General features: G+C 41.5%; 2 protein-coding genes across 3 annotated transcripts in view; one reads left to right on the top strand and one right to left on the bottom strand.

The window, feature by feature from the left end:
• Positions 1-78: 78 nt before the first annotated feature.
• lacc1 (laccase (multicopper oxidoreductase) domain containing 1) lies at positions 79-2,672 on the bottom strand. The gene is made up of 5 exons (XM_074694611.1): positions 1,990-2,672; positions 1,527-1,705; positions 1,075-1,240; positions 745-970; positions 79-657 (listed from the first exon to the last, which is right to left on the bottom strand). Exons 1-5 carry the CDS (start codon positions 2,468-2,470, stop codon positions 471-473), a joined length of 1,239 nt encoding a protein of 412 aa, XP_074550712.1. The 5' UTR covers positions 2,471-2,672; the 3' UTR covers positions 79-470.
• Positions 2,673-5,616: 2,944 nt separating this feature from the next.
• enox1 (ecto-NOX disulfide-thiol exchanger 1) overlaps positions 5,617-22,206 on the top strand; it is a 79,197-nt gene continuing 62,607 nt past the window's right edge. The window contains exon 1 of one of the 2 annotated variants that reach the window (XM_074694610.1): positions 5,617-5,799. The gene's annotated coding sequence lies outside the window, so the exon portion shown is untranslated. The remainder of the gene's footprint in view (positions 5,800-22,206) is intronic. The other variant, XM_074694608.1, reaches the window with a different exon arrangement.

The raw sequence follows: 22,206 nt of genomic DNA, 5'->3' as shown, positions 1-22,206 counted from the left end.
GAAATATTTCTGTTAGTTTCTTGACGTATTATTGTCCATGTTTTTATGTCTTCTCTGAAGTTGCAGCGTGTCTGTTAGAGAAAACCTCTCGAATTACAGAAAAAAACATCACTCTGATTGACTTTCCCACGTCTCCTGCCTGCACCTGAATGCCTCATTTCAGCCCATTAGGCCCAGCTGCTGCTGCGTTCAATAAAATCCGCTCAGCTGGAACTTCAACTGCAGCTCACATTTATTAGATATAACATTAATTTGTCTTAAAACAGTGGAACAGAGAATGAATAACTGGGGAACAAGCTGTTCAGATGAGGTAGAGACAATATTTCACTTTTATTATGATTATAAGGATGGAGCAGCGAGAGTAAAAAATGTTTTGTTACAATAAAAAAGAGTAAAATCATCTGTAATGGGTCAAAGTTCTGCATCGAACTACTAGTAAAATATGGACATGGACTTTTAATGTCTCTCCGTTATAAATCATACAGCGTCTCTCTGATCCACAGGTAGCCCACTTGAGTCCCAAAATTCATCCCGTCTCTGCGGTGAGAGAAGCAGAGTTCAGGGTGACAGGAAGTGCAGGGAGTCACATTTGGATGCTCCATCGATGTGTCGTCATGGATGTTCTCTGGCAGCACGCCGCCACGTTGGAGGAGGACTCTGAGGACGGATGGCAGAAATACTCGTGTTATCTGGTGTCATGTTTTAATGACAGTGTGGTTTCATGCTCTGTGGGTTCTTACTGACCTGTTGGCGAGCCGGATGTTGACGTGTGGTACCTCAGACTCAGGATCGGGGACACAGTCAGGATGGATGTTGTAAAAGTGGAGTGCCTGTTCTCTCTCCAGGCTGTAACAACACGCCCCCACAGATGGTCCTACAGCAACCAGGATGTCACTCACACAGCAACCGAAGTCTGTCACCATGGACTTCACTGTTGCCATTGCAACCCCCATGAGCGTGCCTTTCCAGCCTGAAGACGAAAGAGCAGAGACGCAAACACCAGACCTTTGATTGAAGTAAAAACCGGAGGTGACAGCAGGAAGAAGTCTGACGTGAAATGCTTTAAAATCTGACCTGAATGAGCGACTCCGATGACCTTTAACTTTGGGTCAGAAAACAGGATTGGCATGCAGTCAGCGCCTGGTGCTGCCAGAACCACCCCAGTCTGGTTTGTTACCATGGCGTCATAAGTCTGTGGCTCCTCCTTCCCCAGAACCCAAACGTCACTGGCGTGATTCACCTGCAGGAGACGTGGAATAGGTGACCTTCCTGTTTTTGTTTATTTTTATATGATTCTTTGTTACTCTGTTCTGAAGATGAGTTTTTAGATTTAATTCAGCAACACATTAAAAAAGAGGCTCCACATGTCATCACCAGTGAGAGGATGAAAACCTACATAAATAAACCAATCAGGTATAAAATAAAAAAATAAAATAAAACTGAAACTATGATGTAAACATTGAGAATCAGCTGGCTGTGATGGTCTCGTGTTGTTGCTGCAGGATTTATCATTCACAGTTCAGTACCTTGACCAGACGGAGCTGCTGAGGGGGGAAACCGGCGTGGAGGGCCAGACGGCGTCTGTTCTCCGTCACCACAGCCCCTGGGTCCCTCCTCCTGCTGCTGCAGAACAGGTTCAGTGAGGACATGGTTGATAATGTGGACACGCCGCCACATCGGGTGCTGAAGCCATGACCGAAACAGTCTGGAGAGAGAGGAACAGTTATGGAAATGTAACACCGGTAACTGTTCAGAAAGTGGTGAATTTACAAAACTACCATTTGTAAATGAATTATCTGAATGGCGTCTTCAAATAACTGACTGTGAGACTTCTGCACTTAGTAGAAATCTAGGTGCTTAAAATCTGATATATTTAACAGAATTAATCAGGACATTTATTAATAATAATAATAATAATAATAATAATAATAATAATAATAATAAATATTTTTAATGTATGAATCCAAAGCTTGTTTTAACATATCTGACCTGGTATCAGAGAAGACTTTAAGACTTTTATTTCTCCCCTCAGCGCCGGAAGCTGCTGCATAAACTTGGAAACCTCCTCTCTGACGTCACCAGGTGAGACCACGTGGGCGGAGCTTTTGCAGATGGAACAACTTGACTCCACCACCGTGTACTCAACAGTGTAAACCGGCGTAAAGAGCAGCTCTTGATACACCTGCAGCACCTGTCTGCCCTGTGGAGACGTGAGGACCCGGATCGAGCTCAGGTCCTGCTCGTCTACAGTCTGTTTGAACCGGACCAAACACTCCACTGTGGAGTCGGAGTCCAGAACTCGCGTGCCGGTGGTGCACGAGCTCAGGTGTGCGACGCTGTTGGAGTCCCAGTGACGTTTCCAGCAGAGGAGGAAAACCTGCTGGTCTGAGCCGGACCACATCCGCAGAGACGCGCCAATACACGCAGGACAGCAGCCGTGGACCAGGTCCAGCAGCACGGCCTCAGACATGACGGAACGTGGAGCGTCTGAACCGGTTCACACAGCGGGACGTCCAGGGACAGAATGTCTCTGATGCGGCACCACAGAGCGTTTTAAACTACAGGAAACCGAAACTACACGACTCTGTACTTCCTGGTACCGCCTCCCCTGTGACATGGACCCACCCACTCTGGAAACTCCTAACCGGGGCTGGGGAGTCCAAACTGGGCTGCTTCCTCTGGTTCTGCTGACTGTCCGAAAACTCTGGTGAGTTACAAACTCACACATTAAGTCCTGCAACTCTGCAAACACGCACATTAAAAACAGTTTAAATAAATAAAAGCCTCATAAACAACTCTGAACACTCAAACATGAAGAAAATACCACAGCAGCTTCAGGAATAATTTACTTTTTTAGTCCAATGTGGGCTGTGTTGGAGAAGAAAAACTAGAGTAGGAACTTTTTTAATGTGTTAACCTTTATGTTTAACTGTAAACCTGCAGTTTATGACTGCTTTAACTTCTCTAACTCGCAGCTGTTGTGTCAGGAAGAAAGAGGAAACTCAAGATGAATACTGTGACCTCTTCACCTAAAGAACTTACCTGACAAGCAGAGGATGTGGGAGTTTCCCCAGACAGTCTTCAGACCACAATCAGCACAATACTTACACCATACATGACAAATCAACCTGGGATTTTTCAGACTGTGCACAGTGTGATTTAGATCAGTAGTTTTCTTTTGTTGAATTGCAACAAGAGGTTTCAAAAAAGTTTCTGGTCTAACTGTGGAATAATTTTACACCATAAACTGGACTTTAAAATAGGATTACGAGGAAGTTATTTGTATGAGTTCCCGCAAAGAAGTTATGAAACAAAATGTAAACAACCCTCAGACATGACAGATCACAGCTGCTGAGTCAGAGGTAAAGAACAACAAACAATACAGCCCAACCTTTGTGTACTCTGTGTTGGTTTTTCTGGTCCAAAAAAGACATTTAATGTATGTTCCTCTTTTAAATATTTGATGATGGCTGTTCTTTTTCAGCTGACAAAGTCTCCTTTAACTCCAAAGTGTTTTGGAGGAAATTCCTGAATATTTTGCTTCCATAAAATTATCAGGAAGGAACAGTTACCTGTGGCTTTGTAGATTAATTTTTCTCAGATTAAACAAAAAAGTATTTGATGACCCTTTGAAATAAACCAAAGACAAATCTTCTAAGATTTTTAGATGATCACCAAAAAAGTTGAGAGCAAAGTGAAAAAGGATAAAATTGGATCTTTACCAAAGCCTCTTAATTCTGATTTTACAGCCACGTTAATGAGCAGATACACAACAGGACCTGGCTGCACAAAAAAGTTTAATGTGGATCAAGAATATCTAGATTCAGATCTTTATTTTTTGCTATTTAGGTTTACAGTTTACCTGTGCCTGGATTTAGACCAAATTTAGATTTATAAAGATTTCCAAATCAAGAGTACCATCGTTGTAAAAGAACTACACTTTAACACAAACTGTTTCACGATCTGATCTCTAACATGTGTAAGAACATAAATACCTTGTTTATTTTGATTTTTTTTTTTTTCCCCTTTTATTAAAGGGGACATATCATGCTTGTTTCTCCTTTTCACTATGCCAGACTAGGATGCCTGTAAAGCATTTCTGCCCTCAGTACAAGTCATTTAGTTCCTTCATTGCCCCACAATAGCGTTCCCAATATCCTCATTTTAGGCCATTCTGAAGATCTGGTTAAAACGCTTCGTTTGGAGAATGACCTCCAGTAACCTCGCAACGTCACAGCCCTTTGTGTTCTGATTGGTCAGTTCTATCAGAGGGGCGGAGGGGGTAGAGCCAGGGGGCGGTTTTTGCAGCATGGCAGTATTTACAAAATCGCCACATTGAATGGTGCAGACCGAGCGAGTTTGCTGTTTGCCAAAACTTCACCGTAAGGCATTGATAGCACTAATAAAATGGCACAGTGTAGGATACGTCCTTTTGTATTGGACCCCGAGTCAGACCCGGACGGTTCTGCAGCTCAGGAGGAAGAAAATCCACCTGGACACAGATCATCTCAGGACGCTTCAGTGTGGTGAGTCAAACCGGTACTGTAACATGTATAGTTTATACGTGGAAATATAGGCAGACTTCACCAATAAACTATTTCTATAACAGGGCTCCATCCTGCTCCTTCACTTTTCTCTGTCTGTTTCATCCATCATGCTGAAAGTGGAGTCTAAAGATCGCCTCTACCGTCAGTTCCTCACTATGTTATTACCGCAGCATTATTGTGGTCCAGGTTCACAGTGCATGTCAGAACAAGCATGCAAACATCACAGTCTCACAAGTATTACCACGTCTGCTAAAACTACAGTGTTTTAACTGCTAATTCACCATGTAAAGCCGAGCTGCTCAGCAGAGCAGAGTCCCTGCATCCAGCATCTGAGGGGGGATACTCGGCTCTTGGTGAATGTATCCCTCGGTGGCGGTTGTGTGACAAATTGACATCACAGAGGAGGAGCTGCTTTATCAGATTACTCCAATAAAAAGAAAGGATCCTCGTGTCGTCACTTAGGTTGAAATCTCGCGGCCAAATGTCATTGACCTATTTTCAGAGGCATCAAATCTCGTTCTAGGATATCAGAAAAAATACAATATCTCATTTTTTGAAAATTCAGTGGGTGTAAGGTCTTGCTTTCAAATTTATTATATTATATGTAAGTATTAAATCAGGGATCAGCATGATATGTCCCCTTTAAGTCATTTTTCCAGCCTGGGTTTTTGCATGTGTCAGGTGTGTCCAACAGGGGGAGCTGCAGCCTTCACAACCACTCTTTCTCATTTCAGTCCATGAAGATAATCTGATCAATCTTGATGATTTATGTTATATTTGAGTGTTTGATTCCCAAACTTAGTGTAAGGAATGTGTGTAAGTGTTTCATAATAACATGAAAATACTAATTTTGGACAGTTTTTATTATTTTTATTGACGTAATCCACGATTGTAGGAACATGCATCAATTTTTTGATCTTTTTATATTTATTATTTATCATTATAATGAATATTACTGTTATTATAAGTTTATTTTATATAATTTTAACATAATTCCCTCATTTCCAGCCTCCTGTGGCCGGTCCCCACTAACAGACCCGGGCCCGGTCCTCGTGCCCGCGCTCTCTCTCCCTCTCGGGGACGCGCTCTGGGTTCCGTCCTACCGGAGGCAGAAGAAGACAGCTCGGTGTCCGCGCGTAGAGATGCACCGGAGAGCCTGAGAGGAAACACACACTCACTCAGCCTCACACGGGTCGACACACCGGGATTTATTCACGCCGAGAGTCCGGAGCATCACACGGATCCGCTCACGGTAAGAGCTGCTCCGGTGTTTGTTTTATTCTCCTCCGGTGATGGCACGCGCCTGTCAGCCTGCTGATCGGTGCACGTGAAGCTCTCAGTCCATCACATCGAGCTCTGCGTGCACGCGCTGGGTGTGAAGTGTGTCATGATGCCTGATGTGTGTATGTGTGTGAAGCTGATGGAGACGCGTTTCATTGTGTTAACTGATCACAGACAGGAAGCATCTGTCCGCGTGCATCCACCTTTTGTTCAACAGTTCAAAGTGTGAGAGCGCGTGCAGCCTCCACCTGAACTGCAGAAGACAGGAAGACAGGTTCAGTGAGAGAAGAAGATGAGGAAGAAGTGTGAAAGTGTCTGTTAGCTTCTGAAAAAAATGTCTTACAGGTGTAGTGGCAAGTGTTCATGAGCACAGAGCTTACTTTGTGTGTGTGTGTGTGTGATCAGCTGTTGTTTACCTGCAGCTGGACTGATGGGATGTGATGCAGGATAAAGGGGGGTTGTGTGATGGAGATCAGCTGTGCTGGAGGAGGAGGAAGAGGAGGGTGTCCTTGGCATGAAGTAACCTTGACATCCTGTCAGCTCCAGCAGAGTGTTAGTCACGGGTGTCTGACTGTTATTTACCTTTTTTGTATCATTTCAATCAAAGTTTTAATCCAAAAAATCTAATTATATGAGATAAAAATCAAATTTCTAACACTGACAGTTCTGTTGATAACTAATTTGCGTGATGTGTAGATTAAAAATATAGATGAATGATGGACTAAATTCAGAAAACTCTGTCTCAGCTGTTCAAACTTGTTTGTCATGCAGGCAAAAAAACTGAATCATTGGTGATTAAATGTGTTGCAGTTTATAAAAACAGAGGTAATAGAGACTGTGAGTTTAACTCTGCATCTTGTATGACCCAGTTAGAAATAAAACACAATTCTCAGACAGACTGAGAAGTGAAATCTGGTGTCTGGCTGTTGCAGGTCTGAAATAAATCCATTAAGTCTAAAGTTTCAGTATCAACAACAGCTTTGGACTAATGAAACTTTTCCGTTCTGAATTATGACTGAATTTTAAACACGAACACTTTGTTTACAAGCTGTTAAGTCTTAGACCAAACAACAAGTTGAACTAACAAAAGAGGAACTTTAGTATTAGTCAGAGCTCAACAGAAGCTGATCATCCTGTTACAGAGTCCTGATCCAGACAGATGAGACAACAGGGTGGGCCAGGAAGATTTATCCATCGTTTTTTCCGCACTATCCAAAAATGCTTGCAGACAAACATAACAAACATTGAACACAGTTTCTATTCTTTATTCTCTGTCACCAAAAAGATTTACATCTCAATATGGCCGCCCTTTGCCTTTATCATAGCCTGGAGACGACCTGGCACTGTCTCTGCATCAAGTTTTGACCATGACTTCATCAGAGCTGTCTTCAAAGCGGTAACACTGCTGTGAGATACTCTTCAGACCTCCCTCTCCAGGATAGACCAGATCGCAAAGTCCATTGGATTGATGTCCGGACTTGACGGAGGCCACATGTTCAGGAAAGTGTTGCTTGCACCAGGCCTGTGTGACATTGGATGTGTGAGCTGCTGCTCCATCTTGTGTGAAGACAAACTGGTTTCCAAACTCATTGGTTCACCAAGGCAACACTTTTTCTTCAAGCATGTGAAGGTACGCCTGGCTGTTCACTTTCACACCCTCCTGAATGAAGACCGAAGGAGACTTTGAGCCATCAGATGCAACAGCAGCAGGACTTTATCTGCGGCACTCTGGATCTCCTGCAGCATCATTTTCCCCCTGTCAAGCCGTTTTTTCTTAGAAGCGTCTGAAATCAGTTGTCTGTGTTGCATATTTAGCGCTTTCAGTCTGAGATCGTGTTTGATGATTCTTCTCAGTGAAGTTCTTGAGATGTTCACTTCCTTTGCTGTTGCCCTCATGCTCCTGCGAGGATTCCTTTGGATTCTCTTCCTCACCATCTCAACAACCCTTTTGGTCCGGACTGAACGTTTTCTTCTTGCTGGTGGTATCTCCAGTCTCCTTGTATCATTTCATGACATTGTAGACAGTCTTACGACAAACATTCACCTTTTTCATGAATTGCATTGTTGTCAGTCCAGCCTCCTTCAAGGCCACAATCTGGTTGCGCTTACCCTTCGATGCCGTACTCCACAATCATTAGGAGTAAACAAATAAACTCAGGTACATCAAAAGCTTTGTCTTTTTAGAGAAACTATCCAAAATTTTAAGTTTCTAGGACAAAAGCTAAGCAAAAAAAAAATAGAGATAAACCATGGGTGAATCTTTCTGGCCCACCCTGTTCAGGTCAGGAAAGAGTCCAAGCATAAAACTGATATCCACAAACATGACAGTGATACAGTTTAATCTTAGAAAGAGCTGTAAACTAAAGCTGCAGCACACACAGAAAAAAACATGTTACCATATGTGTGTGTCATAAACATTCAAGCAATTAGCTCCACATTCTTTCCTTTCAGTCTCCCTAACTGCCGTGTATTTATGATAAACATGACGCTCCAGGTAACAGGTCACCTGGGCGACATCATCAGCACCATGGAGAGAGGCACCAGGAGGGAGAGTTGGTGAAAAACACTCTCTAAAGCTCCAAACTTTATCAGGCCTCTTATGAGAACAAGATCAACCAATCCTCAAGCGTCAGGGGAAACATGTTCGTTCAGATCAGCCCGTCTTAGTATGACGCTGAGTTTAACACCCATAGTCCTGATACCTAATTACACAACAGCATAAAAAATAAAGCTGTGAAATATCTGGCTCCCTTTGTTCCCCAGCCTGTGTCTGACTGTGTTTGATGTTTCCTGCTGAGCAGACCTGTTTCCAGTAGATTCAATCAGGACTTTTATTTAGACGAAGACACCATGAAAGAGCTGGGACTGAACCAGATAAAGAATGAGCTTGAAGTCGTTTTAATGTGTTCGTCCACAGTTGGTGGTAGAGATGGGAATTGATAAGATTTTGTCAATACAGATGTCCTTGTCGTTTCTGCTTATCGATCTGATTCTTTATCGATTCCCTTATCAATTCCTGTTGTGAATTTTCTTGGTACAGGTTTTTTGTGTCAACAACATCTAATTGAGTTTATACTGTAGGTGAATAAAATGTAATTGGTCCCTGAGTCTGGATATTTCTGGGCATAATTATACAGAAACAGGTAAAAAAAAAAGCACAAAATGTATCACTGATGTTCTGTGTTGTAATATATTAATAATTCATGTAGGCCATCTGGTGTCTCAAAGTGGTTATAGCAATGGTTTAAGTTGTTTGGAACCTTTCCGTAGTTATGAAGTCAACCATGAGCCTTTCATTAGCCTGTTAGCTTTTGACGTTTGAAATTCTCAGTATTTTTTACAAAGAGTTGATGTGATATGTTTCTGTGATGAAAGTTAAAATTCTATTCTGAAGCTGAAGTTATACTGATGTATGCTAACTGCTAGCATATCAATGCAGTTTCCCATATATGTTAGCATCAAGCTTGTGCTTTTTTGTTATTTTGGTGATTAAGGTGGTTTATACCATTTCGAATGTACTGAATATGAATCTCCTGAGAGAGAGAGTAATGTTCATTTCTTCATGAAGTCAGTTCTTCAGTAAAACGTCAAGATAAAAATCCTGAATCAGAGTTTTCTTGGGAAACGTTATTTAACTGCTAAGCTAAGACAGCTGCAGCAGACTAGCCAACGTAAGGCTTATCGATTCTCAACAGGAACCTGTTTACGATTCCCATCCCTAGTTGGTGGGACATAAAAACTTGGGAAGAAAGTGATTTTCTTGTAATGAACAGGTCTTCAGTTTGCAGGTTAGAAAAATGTCATTGCTGATGCGTTCAAGGAAGTCAGGAAATCTAATTGCTGATCGTCTTAAGTGACGTAGCATCAAGCAGATTTGTGTCTCAGTGTAAATCTGATCGTGAACAGATTGTTGCTGCTCTTGCGTGTAGATATCCCTTCATACAGAGCTGGGACGGTGTTCCTCCTGCTTTTGCTCTCCGTTCAGACCGTTTTTGCTGCAGACACTTGACCCGAGCCTTGAAACCTGAGCCACACACATCATAGAGGATCAACAACCAGCCTGTCATGGTGTCCGTGACCTCACACGATGATAGTAATGAGCTGTGTTTAGTCATCGATTTCCAGGAGGCAGAGGGACACATACACCATCATCATCATCATCTTCATCATCATAACAAATAGCCTGTGTATCTGCAGGCAGCTTTACATCATCAGCTGACTCCATAGTCTCTGCAGATATATGACACCTCCACACTGAGCAGGGGGGGCGGAGCCTGTCAGAGCATGTGTGTCCCCCATCACCTGAGGGTATTACAGCAGCTGGAGATCTCCCAGCATGCCTCAGGGCCTCACACACACTCAGCATCATGTTGTTGTTTGGCTCCTTAATGTGATTATTCTTCGTCGTATCCAGACCCTCACACTCGGCGCTGACCTCACACTGCAGCTCAGAGGGAACACCGCAGATAATGCGCTGGTATTTCACAAACAGAGGAGTGTTTGAGCGATCCGCCACAGGAGGGAGAATCCAAAAGTGTGTGTGTGTGTGTGTGAGAGAGAGAGAGGGAGACTGCACCTGTTATTTTTGTTAATGAGAAAACTTAACCGTACCTAAAAATACTGAGGTCTAAACACTCTTGCATCAGCGTTTTATTAATATTTCAGGCATTTTGAGCTTATTTTTGCACGTGCTGTGCCTAAATTTAACATTTTTATTTTTACACATTAACAAACACAGCTCCACACACACACGTCTCTTTCTTCAGGAAGAACCAAACCCAAACCATCTGCATGTGAGAGGGAATAGTGGAGCCTGTGTCCTGAGAGGAATCAATGCAGACTGAGGCCTCTCAAAGAAAGTTAATGGAGAGTGTGTGTGTGTGTGCATTTATGTGTGTGTTTGTGTGTGTATTGATCTGGAGATTCAGGATTCAGAGAGGTTTCTCTCTCCGGCTCCTCTCAGCTGTTTTGTTCTGTCTCATAAATTACGCTCTGAGATCCTCCAGCTGATAGTCTGCTTTAACATGCATCTCAGTACCCATCCCTAATATCTGCACCTTTACCAATAAAAGAAATCTATAGAGCTAGAAAGGATATGGTTGGAAACAATTAAATTATCAGTTGACATAAAAATAAATTAAGATTATAAAAACACAATCATAAAAGACGCTAAAATACATAAAATATTTAAAAAAAAAAAGATCTGAAAAAATCCATCACAGGGGTCGGCAACCTTTATCCTTAATAGGAGCCATTTTTTTGGGGGCTGACGTGGATTGAAGTCATGCAGGAGCCACAAAATCTACTTTATCTTCACAATAAAGACAAACAGTGTAAAAATTCTGTTATTGGTAAAAATCTAGTGAAAATTATTTTTTGTTTGTGTCTAAACCTGTAAATGCAACATGTTTTTTTTTCTTTTTGTATTTAAAAATAAATAAATAAATAAATGAATAAATAAAAAAATAGGATAAATAAAAATAAAAAAATAAAAGACAAATAAAAATGAATAATAATTACATAAATAAAAATAAAAAAAATTATAAAAAACTATAAAAAATTAAAAATGTAACCCCATGACTTTCATAAATTGAAAAATATTTGAAATATCAAAAAGTTGCAATTTTTTATCACAAATGTTGAAATCTCTAAAATTTGCAAATGTGCAAAAACTTAAATTAAAAAATAAGTTTCAAAAAATTTGCCAGAATTTCATGAATTTGCAAAGAAAAAACATTGTTTTTTAAAAAAAAATCATTTTTTTAAAAAAATGTTAAAATCTCAAAAATTAGCTTAATCTTTAAAACATTTGGAATTTAAGTTATTTTCAAAAACATGAGGTAAAAAATGAAATCATTTCAAAATCTTCAAAAAAAAAAATTTCTTTGTACAAAAAATGTTAAAAAATTGAAATTCAAAAAAATTTCAAATTGCAAAAAATAGTAGAAATTTCTCTAATTTACAAAATCTTAAAAAAATTGAATTTAAATAATTTGCCCAAACATACAGAAATAAAAAAAAATGAAAACTTTTAAAAAACTTTAAAATCTTCAAAAAATGCATTTTTTTTCTTAATACAAAAAAATGTCAAAAATTGAAATTAAAAAAAGTGCAAAACCTCAAAATGTTTTGAAAGCATTATTGTCAAATGGGATGCATATTTGGATCAACAAAATATAAGCTCATGATATATTTAGTGTCAATGTCTCCAATCATCAAAACCCACTGTTAGAAAATCAAAACATTTATTTCAACATTATTTCTTGAAGCTACAAGGAGCCACTGCAAAGGAGTCAAAGAGCCACATGAGGCTCCAGAGCCACAGGCTGAAGACCTCTGATCCATCAGATTTCTAAAAGTCTGATTTATTCATTTATGATTTCAGCTCCATGAACACACCCAGGAATACCTCCCTCATCACACACACACACACACACACACACACACACACACACACACACACACACACACACACACACACACACAGACACAGTGGCAGCACATCAAAGTGGCTCTGCTTCAGCGGTGGAGGAAGACGAGCAGCCGGGGGCGAAGAGCTGCTGTGACTGAAGAGCTTTCTGATCCACACAATGAAATGACCGTGTGTGTATATGTTTGTGTGTGAACGTGCGTGTATGTGTGTGTGTATGTGTGTGTGTGTAGTGATGTGGGGTCTTGGTTCAGGAGTGACAGGAAATAGGATTTTCTTCCTTCCTCTGTGGCGCAGCAGACGGTGTGCTCATCATTACACTAACTGAATCTCCTGCTAACGATGATTATCTTTGTCACTTTCATTTGTTGTTATTGTCTTTCATTAGCTTGTTTCCCTGGTTTCATTATTTGGCAGAAAATAGCAAAAAAACGCCCACCACACTGCTGTGAGGAAAAACTGTTAGCATGGAGAGGCAGGGTTTGTCACGTTGTTTATCTTTTTAACAGTCTGCTTTAAAAAAACAGAATTGTCCTTTAAAGGTGACTTCACTTCACACTCTTTTTGCTTTTCCTCTCTGCTGTTCAGGGGCAGAAATTCAGCCTCTAAATCAGCTCAGTGTGAATGAGGTATTGGTCTTTGGTCTCATAAAACCCTCGGTTTCTGCTCCTCATCGTCAGCTCTTTGTTTTCAAAGCGAGGACCAGTCTTAAATCACGTGCACATGCTGGATCTGAGCTCTCACAGAGGAACCATTAAGAGCGGAGAGGATCTGCTGCACAGATCAGATTGTGGTCTGTCACTCTGAGGCTCATTTAAAATCCCATTAGTCCTGGACCGCTCTGCAGAGCTGTGGTTTCAGGACCAGGTCTGAGCCGTTCCCAGTTTCCAGAGCCTGAGCTCCAGCTGACGAGAAGCGGCTCGGATTTTGATGATGTGTTTAACGGCTCTGTGATCGTTGATTTCTGTCTGAGTGTGTGAAGTGTGGATGCTACTGTGTGTGTGTGTGTGTTGGCTGATGGCTACTGATGCTGCAGCTGGACGCCTGCAGGCAACACACACTGTCAACATGTGCAGCAGGAGGGCTCCAAGGAGGAAAGGTTGGGATTTGCTGAATTTAACGTTGATCACAGAGAAATCTTTTGCGCCAGATTGATCAGGACGGAAGAGAAGACTGGAGGAGATAAACTGTCTCTGCAGGTCATGTGATCAGCTCAGGGCTCTGACAGGCCGCAGCCGACCACTGAAATTAATGCTGAGCACACACTATAGGGACAGAGATGGGCTGCTCCTGGTGTGTGTGTGAGGTTTAGCAGAGGTTTGTAGATAAGCAGCGGCTCTTGCTCTTCCCATTAGTCCGACTGAAGAAGGATGACACAGCTTCCATCCTTCTCTCTCTCTCTCACACACACACACACACACACACACACGCTCTCAGTGTTAGTCTAGGTGAAATGTGGAGTGTGTAACACAATCCGTATCTCTGCAGATTCATCATGTCAGACAAAGCAAACATTTATTCACTCTGACACACAACAGACCTTCAGTGGAGAGTTTTTTCACCGAGGAGGGTTATTTCATTACTGTGTGTGTGTGTGTGTGTGTGTGTGTGTGTGTGTGCGTGCGTGTGTGTGAGAGATCTGGTATGAATTAGTTTTCAGATATATAACTCTCTTGGCTCAGCTTTTGTTTTTGTTTTTGTCTGGATTAATTTATTTTTTTCCTTTGTCTAAATCAAAAACAGACTCTTTGTCAGTTTGTTTTTCTATATGACTTTATGAATACACACACACACACACAAGTGCACGTGTTGGGATTATTAAGAGAAGTGAGGGACAGTGAGGGACAGTGATGGACAGTGGGGGACAGTTTGAGACGGTGAAGGATGATGTTTTCTTACACATCAGGCTGCCGCAGAGAAAGAAGACACATCATTAAATCGTCCAGCAGCAGAGAGAACAATAGAAAGAACCAGCTGCCAAACCCTCTGTTCCACCATAACACACACACACACACACACACACACACACACACACACACACACACACACACACACACACACACACAAAGCTCGGTGTGTGCAGCTCAGTTTTAATGAACGTACTGCAGCTGCTCAGATTTACACCATGTGTACTGTTCACTCTGCTGACTCGGAGCCAGCCTGCAGTCTGAAGCGGTCTGATGTGAACGCTTTCTTCACCCTGGAGTGATGCAGTCAGAGACAGAGAGGGTATCAGTTTCTTTACTTTTCTGAGCGTCTACAGAGAAAACAACCTCAGGACTGACTCTGTACACTCAGGTTAGAAACGAGCCGAGGTGAGACCAGGAATCAAGAGAAGTCTAAACATAATGCATGCTATGTCAGTTTTTTTTATTAAGATATAAGGAAGAAGTGATTAAATTTTGGAGGTGATCTGGATCACCATCTGCATCCAGGATTCTTTATAGAATAGAATAGAACTTGTACAAGTACAACAAAATTGAAGTCACAGCAGCAATCAAGAAAACAAAAGTAAGAAAGTGTATAGAAAGTGCAAAAAGCTCCATAAGAAAATAGATGCAGACAGCTTGTCCATCATTGTCCAGTCAGCCAGCCTCCACCTCCACAGGGTACAGGACTGAGCTTCTTCAGCAGTCTGTTCAGTCTCTGTCTCATGTCTGTGAATAGGATGATGCAACTCTGCCCTCTGGTATCCCCTCTGTTGCTGGGTTAGCACAGCTAGCTCATCCATCTTACTGGAGATAGATCTTACGTTCCCAATAACGATGGACGGAAGGACAGGTCCATGTCGTCACTTCTTAACTCACACCTGAGAACCAGCACGTCATCCTCACCTCCTTCTCCTCACCTTGTGGGAAACATCAGGCCTTGCACCAGTTAGCATTGACATGCTACAGGCTGCTAACAGCTGGTTTCACATGTAAACAATACAGCCATGGTTGCATGTAGGATCTCCAGACAAACACAGGAGCAAAAATAGTAAAAATATCACTGAAGACACAAACAATTTGGTGTCCACTCCAAATACAAAGATGACGAAAAAGAGACGAAAATTACAAGAAAGGGAAGAAAAAGGGGAGCTGCTGCAAAAGGCAGCCACAGCCAACAGGGCAGCGCCTAGCAACCTATCAGTGTGAGATAGGGCTGTTTTCACCATATGTGTACATAACTCCACTATAAATGGTCGGATTTCTTTGGAAAACAATACAAGACAAGGTCACCATAATTTCTGAAAGATGTAAAAGTATGATCCAGATCCTGGCAATATTCTGGACTCTAGGATCCAAAATATGAAATATGTACTGGGTCATCATAATTTTCAACACTGTCAGGAAACATATTATCGTACAAACCTGTAGCTAACACCAAATTGTAGCAGACAGTCTGCTGAAAGGAAGTATAACATTAAAGTAGGACTAAAGTGTTGCGTGACAATCACAATATGCTTGGTGGAGGTCTGTACTGCTTCCACCACTTTGCTGCTAGCCTCGCTTTTACCTCTGTCTCAGCTCCTCCAGTGTGGGGTGAATGATGCTGGCTTGTCCCATAGTTGAATAAGCAAGTGTTCCGACGCTATATTCCAAAAAAAAGGAGAAAGAATCTGCACTGTAAGTGTACTAAAACAGTAAGGTAAGCAAAATCACCGCTAACGAATCAGAGATAAATGCGACAGGGACAGAGCTTCTGGGTATGTGGCCACTTGTGTTGTTTTTGGGTGTAAAGAAGCCGCCAGGTCGTCTTTTTCTCTGTCACCGTTTCCGCAGACCCTGAAGTGACCATGCTAAGGTGGAGCAAGGCCTGATTCTTCTGCAGGCTAATTAGCTCGTTAATGAGCTTTGGCGAGCACACAAACAGAAACCTGCTAATAAATGCTAACAGGTCATTAAGTCAAACCATAATTTCACCCACCATAAAAACTGGAGCTCAGACTTCACAGAGCTTAAACACAGCTGCAGTTTTCTTGCTCCTTTAACCGTGTGCATGAATGAACTCTGTGTGTGTGTGTGTGTGTGTGTGTGTTTGCTGTGTGTGTGTGTCTGCACTGTGTGACAGTAATGGCCGCTGAGTGTCTTCTGCTCTGATGCTCTCTCTGATGAATGCTGTCAGACAGCCTGTCCCCTGCAGACACGTCTCACACCACACTACATCTCCCACAATTCAGCTGGGGCTGCACTCGCCTGGTGATTACAGGGACTCAGGGTTTGACCACAAAACAACCCAGGAGGTCAGTTTATAGAGAAATAAAAGAATCGTCTTCCTCCTGCTTTTGCTCTCCATACGTAATTTTCTTCCTCTGCTTCAAGTCGAAGAATGTTTCTGATTTACATTGTTTGTAGTTTTCTTTCGTATTTATCAAACCAGTGAGTGAATCCAGGAGCTTAGAGTGCTTTCTTCACACATTACACACACAATCAATCCAGCTGTTGCTCTGATTTGTGGTGTTTTACAGCTGGAAGTGTGGCTTGGTGTTTCTCCATCAGATCCTGTGTTTGTTTCTCTGCTGCTCTCATGGAAACTTTCTGGCTCCGCAGCTGATGGAAAGAAAAAGTCGGTTTTAGAGTTGTTGAATTTTTCCCACTGAGCTGGAATCGAGCGTCTCCTCACCCGACCCTGAAAAAGAGCGGAGCTTGGGGAAGTGCAGCGATTTATTTAATGGCATTTCCACAGAAAACTGAAACCTGAATCTGTCCCTCTGGTTTGTTAGTGTTTGTGCTCTGACGTCGTTGCCATTAAATCTGCATATTTGTGTTTAAATTTGTGTTTTCTTGTGGAGCAGGAGGTTTGTGTTGTGCTTTTTAGACGTCAGAGTTCATCTTTTAACCTTTCTCTGTGCAGCCAGGGGGCACGCAGAGTGAACGCAGAGGTTGAATAGGCCTCATCTCTTCCTCTGCGGTATGTGGAGCATGCATAAACTGCACACAGAGGACCTCCATCTAACGCAGCTTATTCGAGTGATGCTGCTTTGAAATGTTCAGGAGGAGGAAACCTGTGTGCACGGCTTGCAGATAAACTAAACAATCTGAGCTTCACATCTCCTCCTCCTGGTCAGCTGCATGTCAAACCTTTTCAATCAGAGCTTGGAGTCATTTCATCTGCGACATCAGGAGTCAAATGTCTTTAAATGTCACCGTCGGCCCCATCCATCATGACTCAAAACAACACACAGTTCATTTTTGTGGAGGAGGAACAGCTGACACTGAGGAGGAGGAGGAGGAGGAGAGGTGGGTTTACTCCAGCGCTCATCAGAGCACGTATCCCACAAGTCTTTGAGTTATCAGGTTGCTTAGCAACAAGAGAGGACCAAATGGTGTGTGTGTGTGTGTGCGCATATGTGTGTGTGTCTGCTAAGTTTGCTAATTGGTCTGATCGATCGTCCACAGCGCTCCAACACAAACAGTTGATGCAGACGGTGATGCAGAGAGAGGAGAAAAAAAAATCTGAAGAGAAGAGAAGAATTCACGTCTGGATATTTTTTATTTTTTTATTTGTGTTTGTTTTATTTATTAGTTTCTGTGAGTTTGTGCTGGACTTCTGCTGAAGTCCCTCAGTCTGGGATGTCCTGTGGGCTAAAACTGGCTCACCTGGGGAATAAATCAGGTCCGGAAATGGGAAACCTGGGTGCAAGTTTCAGTGCTCAAAAAAGACAAGAGCTTTCAAGGACAACTGAAATGAGAGAAGATATATAAATTACCGGTGGGCAAAAAAAGAGTGAAAATGATCTGTAGATCTTGATTAGTTGATTTAATCTTTAAGTGCAATACTTTATTTTTCGGTTCCAAGCTTCTGTAAATTGTGCCCAATTTGTACAAATTGCTGAAATTGCTATTATTTATTTTTTCTTGAGAAATCTTGAGCTGTTCATAAAATGTTTTGAGAAAGAACGTTTCTAAAGATTTAAAGATTTTTAGAACATAATTTGATTTCTTTGCCCCAAAACAAAGAGAAAAATTTGTTGTTATTTATTGGAGGTGTGAAAAATATTGATATTTTAACAACATGCACAACTAGACGTGCAGATTTCCTGAATTTTGGGGGATTGGGGATCGACACATCCTTACATGTGAAACTGATCTTATATTCCTCCAGGAAGGTCTGACAGCCAGTCATTGTTGATTTTTGCTCTGAGACCTAAAACTCTGGACACTTAATTGGTTGTTTAAGTTAAAACATAAAGATTTCATTGTTTCACAGGTATTGTTCAATGATTTTTAATAAAATAAGATTGGTACATTGAAGGTATATGCTGCCAGGTATAAAAAAAAAAAAAGGTATTGGCCTGAATCGGTATCAACAGGTCAGGCTTTTTACAGATCGGTTATCAGCGCACCCTTTATTTTAACTCTTAATATCAATATTTTTGTTAAGATAAAAATCCATATTTTAGGTGAGTTGGAAGTACAACTTGTCTTCCACACCTCCACCGCAGTAGATGGCGCTAAAGAGCTCCTCCGCTGCATGTTGTCCATAAACTTTGTAATAAATATAATCTTAAAATATATTCAAAATAATTTATTCCTCAACTTGATGATGTGGGTTTTGATGCTTTCTACCCATATGGACTCTGGTATGACCGTACAAGGACTGCAGATAAAAATTAGCCTTAGGTCCAGCTTTGGCTTATTAAACAAAAATGATGCTGCGCTGAAATATTTTTGAAGCAACTAATTTCTTTTTAGTTAGATTTCTCCTTACAAGCAGTCGTACAACTTTATCTCCAGTTTCTAGATCAAAATTCGACCAAACGTTTCCACAAAGCAAGGTGTCATCCATCATCCGTGCTTGTTTACATCCTGGTACTAGAGCAGTATTGGATTCCGGCTGCAGCCTTTAGCTATGACTCGTAGCAGGCCTACAAAAAATACTAATAATCATTGAGATCCTTATAAGATGTTTTTTATTGATCAGTTGAATTTTCTCTAATGATCCTTGACAGGTTGCTCCACCAGGGCTGTGTACACTCTGATTATTATGATGTCTTAGAGCAACAGTAGACTGATTAAATAATAATAATAGTCATGTTTTGTGCAATATTTGATTTTTTATGAGTAACATTGGTAAAACCGAGTGACACTTATCAGTTTCATCAATTTACCATGTCTTTCACCCAATCAGTTTTTTTGCAACATTAGTTTAGAATCACATTAGTTTAAGTGACAAACTATTGTGACGTGTTTCGTATCTTGAGGCTCTTGCCAATACTCACCCCTTTTATTTATCGGTAACTGTGCTCAGATTTTACTGATTGCGCCCACGTGAGATGAAATCAGGCCGTATGTGGCCCTCAATTTGAAATGAGTTTGACACCCCCTGATTTAAAGACTCAGGCCGTTTGACTGCTAACCAGCAATCAGATACTTCCATAGCTGCTCTGTCTTTACTTCCAGACGTTTTAAAATCCCTTCATAAGTTTTTCTCAGTTTGAAACGTGCTGCGATGTTTCCACAGGGAGTCCTTAAAGCAGACACAGAGAACATTAATTTAAAGGAAACTACACAGAGCAGCTCTGCTCTGAACTCAGTGAACCAACAGGAGCTGCAGATTTTAACCAAATGTAGAGGATGAGTTTCTGTTTCAGCCTTTACTGTTTGTTTCACTGCTGCAGGATGAATCCATATTATTCATTCAGACTCTATAGCAGATAAAAATAGATCCAGGGTTTAAAAATACAGGAATATCTCTTGACATATTTCCGTAAACGTTGAATTCCTTCTGCTGTAACAGCCTCTCCTCATTACTGACTGTGTTTGTTTGTGTGAGCGTGCAGCATTTCACCTCCCACTCAACATAAATATGTATTTCCTGCTGACACCATCAGTGTGGAGAAAAATGTAAATGTAACATTCATCTTTCTCTTCCTCCATCTCCTCCTCCTCCTCCTCCTCGTGGTTCAGACTGTGTCTTGTGTTGGAGGCTGCAGGGCCGCAGAGAAAAGAAACACGTCTCATTCTTACAGCCTCTTATCTTCCTTTCTAATTTTCTCACACCCTTGCATGCATACTTACACTCACAGGAACTCGCACACACACACACACAAGCTGTGATGCATGCACAGCAGTGCGGTGATATTCAGCTAAAAGGGGGATGGTTTAAATTTTAATGACTTGTGCAGGAGGAGGCCGATATTTCATTGGAAACACTCGGGTGCACAGGGCAAAATCTATAATCCTCTTTATTGGAGGGAGTCTCCGTGGACGTCCTGTGGGAATCTGCGTGTGTGTACGTATGTGTGTGTATGCGTGTGTTGGAGGGCGGTGGAGCTGCTGTGAAATCTCTTTGTTCTCATTCAGGAGTATTTTCCGGTGCAGCTCTCAGGGATAATCAGCTGTGTGCGTGATGATGGCTTATTCTATAAATTTAATTTGAGCTGAACATGAAGAGGTGATATTTCCTTTATGTGTGCACGTGGGTGTGTGTCTGTGTGAGTGTGTGTGTGCAGGACTGCCTATAATTGGACATGATGAAAGTCAGAGCTGCATTTAGAGCTCAACACGGGGAGGTTCGACAGTGTGACAGATGATTTAGCTTTAACTGGAGATACCGTGAGGAGACTGTGTGTACACTCACCAGCCACTTTATTAGGCACACCTGTCCAACGATCTGCTGCAGTTCAAAGTGAGCATCAGAATGGGGAAGAAAGGTGATTTAAGGGACTTTGAACGTGGCATGGTTGTTGGTCTGAGTATTTCAGAAACTGCTGATCTACTGGGATTTTAACCCACAACCATCTCTAGGGTTTACAGAGAATGGTCCCAAAAAGAGAAAATATCCAGTGAGCAGCAGTTCTGTGGGACAAAATGCCTTGTTGATGCCAGAGGCCAGAGGAGAATGGACAGACTGGTTGGAGCTGATAAAAAGGCAACAGTAACTCAAATAACCACTGGTTACAACCAAGGTCTGCAGAAGAGCATCTCTGAACACACAACACGTCCAACCTTGAGGCAGATGGGCTACAGCAGCAGAAGACCACACCGGGTGACCCTCCTGTCAGCTAAGAACAGGAAACTGAGGCTACAATTCACACAGCAACACCAAAACTGGACGATAGAAGATTGGAAAAACGTTGCCTGGTCTGATGAGTCTGGATTTCTGCTCCACATTCAGATGGTAGGCTCAGAATTTGGCGTCAGCAACATGAAAGCATGGATCCATCCTGCCTTGTATCAACGGTTCAGGCTGCTGCTGCTGGTGTAATGGTGTGGGGGAGATTTTCTTGGCTCACTTTGGGCCCTTTAGTACCAACTGAGCATGGTTTAAAGTCCACAGAAAATAAGAGAAAAAAAGAAAAAAGAAAAAGAAAAAAAAAACAAGTGGGGAAAAAGGAAAAAAAAAAGAAAAAAAGAAAAACAAGGGGGGAGAAAAAGAGAGAAAAAAAAGACAAAAAAGACAAAAAAAAAAGAAAAACAAGGGGGGAAAAGAAAAAAGAAAGAAAATAAATAAAAAAAAGAGGGAAAAAGAAAAACAAGGGGGGAAAAGACAGAAAAAAGAAAAAGAAAAAAAAGGAAAAAAAAGGGGGGGAGAAAAAATTAAAAAAGAAAAAAACATAAAAATAAAGAATTAAAAAAAAGAAATAAAAAAAAGGAAAAAAAAAAGTCCACAGCCTACCTGAGTATTGTTGCTGACCATGTCCATCCCTTTATGAGCACAGTGTACCCATCTTCTGATGGCTACTTCCAGCAGGATAACGCTCCATGTCATAAAGCTGGAATCATCTCAGACTGCTTTCTTCAACATGACAATGAGTTCCCTGTACTCAAATGTCCTCCACAGTCCCCAGATCTCGATCCAATAGAGCACCTTTGGGATGTGGTGGAACGGGAGATTCTCATCATGGATGTTCAGCCGACAAATCTGCAGCAACTGTGTGATGCTATCATGTCAATATGGACCATATGTGAGTTGTCTGGATTGCAGGACATTTATTTTTAGGTCTAAAAACAAACTCACTCA

Source organism: Halichoeres trimaculatus, unplaced genomic scaffold, assembly GCF_033239565.1.
Source record: "Halichoeres trimaculatus isolate MK-OKI-2021-1 unplaced genomic scaffold, fHalTri1.1 fHalTri1_scaffold_19, whole genome shotgun sequence".
Classification (NCBI taxonomy): domain Eukaryota; kingdom Metazoa; phylum Chordata; class Actinopteri; order Labriformes; family Labridae; genus Halichoeres; species Halichoeres trimaculatus.
Note: the sequence above shows the minus strand (reverse complement) of the source record. Positions and strands in the feature narration are given on the sequence as shown.